At 49.7% G+C, this 5000-nt stretch overlaps 2 protein-coding genes across 4 annotated transcripts in view; one reads left to right on the top strand and one right to left on the bottom strand.

Annotated features, from left to right (window-relative positions):
* stk26 (serine/threonine protein kinase 26) overlaps positions 1-2629 on the top strand; it is a gene marked incomplete at its 3' end in the record, with an annotated part of 23584 nt that extends 20955 nt beyond the window's left edge. For 2 of the 3 annotated variants that reach the window (XM_080023787.1, XM_080023788.1), the window contains exons 10-12: positions 28-90; positions 197-333; positions 1098-2629. In XM_080023787.1, coding sequence (XP_079879913.1) covers positions 28-90; positions 197-333; positions 1098-1113 — 216 coding nt within the window. Of the gene's footprint in view, positions 1-27; positions 91-196; positions 338-1097 lie in introns of those variants that run through there. The other variant, XM_080023789.1, reaches the window with a different exon arrangement.
* A 1140-nt stretch (positions 2630-3769) lies between these two features.
* The window catches only part of LOC307247452 (FERM domain-containing protein 7), a gene marked incomplete at both ends in the record, with an annotated part of 11357 nt that continues 10126 nt past the window's right edge, over positions 3770-5000 (bottom strand). The window contains one exon of the mRNA XM_080023605.1: positions 3770-5000. This exon is cut by the window's right edge and continues 47 nt beyond it. Coding sequence (XP_079879731.1) covers positions 3770-5000 — 1231 coding nt within the window.

A 5000-nucleotide genomic window follows, 5' to 3' on the forward strand; every position in this document is an offset into this window, starting at 1 on the left:
CTCAGTATTTAAATGTTGTCGTTTCAGGCTCAGGACCAGCTCAGTAAATCCACCAGCCTGACGACCGTCATCTCGCCCGTCTTCACAGAGGTACCTCCGACGTGCGCCGCCGCTTGCTCTACGTCATGTTGTTTCTGTGACCCCCGCCCCCCCGCGGTCGCCTGCTGTTTTGATGTGGCGCCCCTGTTCCCCGCAGCTGAAGCAGCAGCACAAGGAGCGCTCGGAGCAGCGCCTGGCCATCGAGGAGCTGGAGAGGAACATCCGCCTGGCGGAGGACGTCTGCCCCGGCATCACCGACCGCATGGTCACGCACATCATCGCCCGCTTCCAGAAGTGAGGGCGTTTTGCGCTCTTCTCTTTCGGTTGTGTGATACTTTGGCGGCCATGTTGGATTTTTGGCGGCCACAGTAGATCCAACATTGACTGCGGTGGCCCCGTAGCTACTCGTTAACATCTTCATCATCCGTTGTTACGATTATCGCATCCGTGCCCCTCAACTGAGTTATATTTTGGCGGCCTTATTGGGTTCATAATAATTGAATGCAATCGGACAAAAAGTGGATATGGGACCGGGTTAGAGTAACAAACTATATCATGAAATTCACTCTTTATGGGTATTCACGGTATGTGGCCGTATTGGACAGCAAAACTACATGACCGGTCTTCCATTCATTTCCTGGTCATAAACCTCAAATGAGTGATATTTTGGCGGCCATATTGGACTGGAATAAATTAAAATTTTGTAAACAATAATAACAGTGAATTGTCATTTTGGGGTCAGACCATGATCAGACTCCTCAAGGCTTCACACCTCAATGGAGGGATGTTTTGGCGGCCATGTTGGACGATTTGTACTTTGATCTTTTCAAACTTTTTACAAACTTCCAAAATGATCCTGAAAAACCAAAGATAATTCACCAGAAATCTCCCCCTCCCCCCCTCCCCCCTGTCTCTCTCTCTCTACCTCCTCCCCTCTCTCCCCCATCTCTCTCTCTCTCTCTCTCTCTCCCCCCCCTCCACCCCCTCTCCCTCCTCCCCCTCACTCCCCCCACCCCCCCCCCTCTCCCCCATGTTTACCGTCTGTCGCTCGCCCGCAGGTTCTCCACCAACTAAACAAAACAACAAAGGAAGACGTGAGGAACGAGGGAATCCTGTCGTTTCAGGAAGGAAGGAGAGACAGACAGACAGACAGAGCGAGAGTGAGACAGTGTCTCTGAAGACTGGTGCATGATGGGAAATGGAGTTTTGCTGTGCAATACCTCCTCAACACACACACACAGATACTCTGTAATATATACTCTATATATATATATATATATACTGTAAATAGTCCACTGATGTTGAGGAAACGCTCTGAACATAGGACGAAAACGTTAAAATTTCAACCAAATTTTCTCTTTTCTATCTGCGCCGTTGCAATATCCAAATCAGATTGTTTGTTTTTTAGGGTTTTTTTTTTGTTTGTTTCTTTTTTTTCCTGCTTATAATTTCGTATTTTTCCCCGCGCAACGTTCAATTAAAAAAGGTTATTTCAGTTGCGCTGGTCAAAGAGGAGGAGAAATCCCCAAAAGTCGTTTTTAAAAAAAAATCTTTTTCTTTCTTTCAAAAAAAACCCAGGCGAGAAGTTTTATTTTGCGTCCATTTTAATAAACAAACGTCACTTTTATCACTAAATTCCGAGGTACAATCTATGTAAACGAGCGTAATTATTTGCAGTTTTGACTTAAATTATGGTTTTAAAAAGGAAAAACGGACTTTCTTAGTTATGCTTCAAAATAAAAGTCCTTGCCAGGCGTAATCACGCGTTGTTTTAATTTTTAATTTAATTTTGTTTTATTTTTTTTTATACTGCGTTGCCTTTTTTTTTTTTTTTTTTAAGGTCATGTTTCGCTCCATAGCACTTCCTGCCAATATTCCACGTTTATATCGTTGTTGCTACGGTAACGGGTCTACCACAGCTCCGGGGGGGGGGGGGTCATATGGAATGGAACTACAATCCTTCTTCTGTGCCAACAATAAGCAACAGGAAGTAGATGAGCAACCTGCCGTGTCGGAGCAGGACCGGCCGGCTCAGCTCCGCCCTTTAGTTACGCGAGCTCCGGCGGTTGCCTTGGTTACGGAGCTCGCCCGGACTCCCGCGCTGGATTCCCCCCCGACGGCGAACACGCGAATAGCAATAAACATTTGTCTGTTACAGTGCGAAGCGTTTTGGCGCCTTGCTCAAAGGCTCTATGGCAGGAACCATCACACCACCTCCCTTTCCATCGGGCTTCATTTAATGTTATTTAGTATTTTATTTTATTTCTGCTGCGTTTACTGGAATAACGTCAGGAGAATAACGATATTATTAAAAAAACAAGAAAGGTACAACACAGCCGGGGGTAAATCCCCTCAGTGAGGAAATATGTTTCTGTAACCAAGGTAACCGTGTGATTTCCACAAATACTTTTCAGATATTAAAATACACCTTAATGTAGTATTTTGGGGGAAAGAAAACACCATTTTAAAAACCTGAACTCGAGCTGTGACGGAAAGACCTGAATATTGTTGTTTTTTACCAAAGACACTATAATGCTTCATTGTATTTGTTCATCTTTTTATATATCACAAGGGATGCTCAACGCTGTTTCTGTTATGTTAATTTTATTTTTTTGTTTTTGGGCGGGGGGGGGGGGGGGGTGTTGAATGGAAGATGTAAAGATTTTAGAGAAATTTACACCTTTTTTGTTGTTTTTTTTAGGGGGATTTAGAGTTTTATGAAATAAATATTTAAGTTTGATTCTGATACAAACGGGGTCAAGTTGTTTTTATTTATTCAATATTTTTTTAATTATGGTCACGAGGAAATATTATACTAAGATAATAGAAGCAGATGTGTTTGATATCATGTATGTTAAAATACTAAATATTATTATTTCATATTAAAAGTACCTTTTACTTTACTCACTAGACTGAATAATTGTCAATGGTATCTTAGGATTATGAGTAAAATATATTTAAAAATACTACAAATCAAAATTTATAATAGAAAAAAATATTTGGTATAATATTTCAAAATGTCTGTATAACACCCCTAGAAATACTAAACATAATACGATATACAATATTTTAATAAAGGCAAATATGAGGGTTGCAACATAGCTGACAGTGTTGTGTAGTCCAGTTGTAGGAGGTGGAAATATAAAGTACAGATCACAGACTTGAGTGTAAATTAGAATCATGTTTTAATATTATTTATTGACAGAATTCAAATCACACAAAAATATCCAAGGATATGCAGCGTTGAACGCACAGTTACTCATCGCACCACGTCCACGTACACAGGTTCCCACTGAATCTCACAAACCACACGAGTCTTCTCCCTGAATACGAACTCAAACCCTGAAAAGCTCTGACAGCATCGGCAGCCTCCTTCCATTTATTTAAATTGAGCGAAAGGTCGATTTTTTTGGGGGGGAGGAAGCGAACCCCGATGCCGCCCACTGCCTGTTGCAGGTTTAATTTCTGAGCTCGGTAACGGAACGTTTAAATGGCCGTGTCGGGGGCATCCGGAGGTCCTTCAAATGTTTTTACAAACATTAACCCTTGAAAGTCACGAATGAGTCAATTTCCGCCGATGAGGTATAAATGGCAAGAACTAAAGTACAAAGTTACTTATTTCTATTTTGTTGAACGTTTTACCGCCGATCCCGAGCCGCGACCGAACCCACACCGACGACACGACGACTTCCCCCGAAAAAGCAGAAAAGGAGGTGAGACTCAACCTCCCCTACAGAGTGACCTCAGTCCGTCTCTCTGCCCCTGCAGCCTCTCTCCCCCCTCCTCCCACCACCTTCCCCTCCACACCTCCTCCGTCTTTCCTCCCCCCATCTCCCTTCGGTTCCCGCTCCTTCTCTTCCTCTCCCCCCTCCTCCCCCTCTTCCTCCTCGTCCAGTTGGAGGCTCCCGGAGGAGAACCTCATCCGGGCCGGTCCGCCGGAGCGTCCCACCTGTCCGGGCGGGGCAGCCGGGCAGTAGTAGGGGTAGAACACCTCCGGGTCCGAGTCGCTGTAGCTCCCGGCGCCGGCCGCCATCAGGCACAGCGAGGCGGGTCGCTCGGGCAGGGGGGAGGAGCTGAGGGGGAGGTAGGTGGGCCGGGAGGGGCGAGTCAGGTGCGGGTAGTACCCCAGCGGGCGGAACTCGGAGGCCGGGTTGGAGCCCCGCGCCAGGTGGAACTTGACGTCGGGCTGGCTGGGCACGCGGCGCGGCAGCCCCGGCAGGAAGTTGGAGTCGTCGCTGTAGTGGCCCACCTCCGTCCGCCCGAAGTCCAGCAGACGGGCTCCGACGCCCCCCGGCGGGTACACCCGGGTCGGCCCCAGCCCGCCCGAGCCGGACGGGCGAAGGTTCCTCCGGATGGGCGACAGCGAGGCCGAGTCGTGGGCCAGCGGGTAGAACGCCGGGCGATGCGGACCCTCCGCCATCACGTAGTCCCGCCTCCGCAACTGCGGGAAGCGCTCCAGCGACGACACAGCCACGTGGTCCGGCAGGTAGGCATGGCGGTCCGGCAGGTAGGCATGGCGGTCCGGCAGGTAGGCATGGCGGTCCGGCAGGTAGCTCAGGGGGAAGGATGGCAGCACCGGGTGGTACTGCACCGCGGGGCTGTTGGGGTACAGCAGCACCAGCTGCTGGGCGCCTTCCAGGGGCACGGGGGGGCGGCGCCGCGAGCGGTTCCCGTAAACGCCGGCGAGTCGCTGGGCCTGGCGCTGGACCCCCGCCCGCTCCGCCCTCCCCGCCCGCCCTTCCTCCACCCGCTCCTGCTCCAACCCCGAGGTGGAGGTGGACCGCATCTGGGACGGAGGAGTCGAGCGGTGGGAGCCCGGGGAGAGCGGCGTGACCTGGACGAAGGGGCGGAGCCCTTGGGCGACCTCCACGGCGGATTGACTGCGTCTGGCCCCGCCTCCTCTTCCCCCGCCTCCGTCCACTTCCTGTGGGGGCGGGGCCAGCTGGTCGTGGCTTCGCACG

Source organism: Zeus faber (genome assembly GCF_960531495.2).
Source record: "Zeus faber genome assembly, chromosome: 22".
In the NCBI taxonomy this organism is placed as follows: Eukaryota; Metazoa; Chordata; class Actinopteri; order Zeiformes; family Zeidae; genus Zeus; species Zeus faber.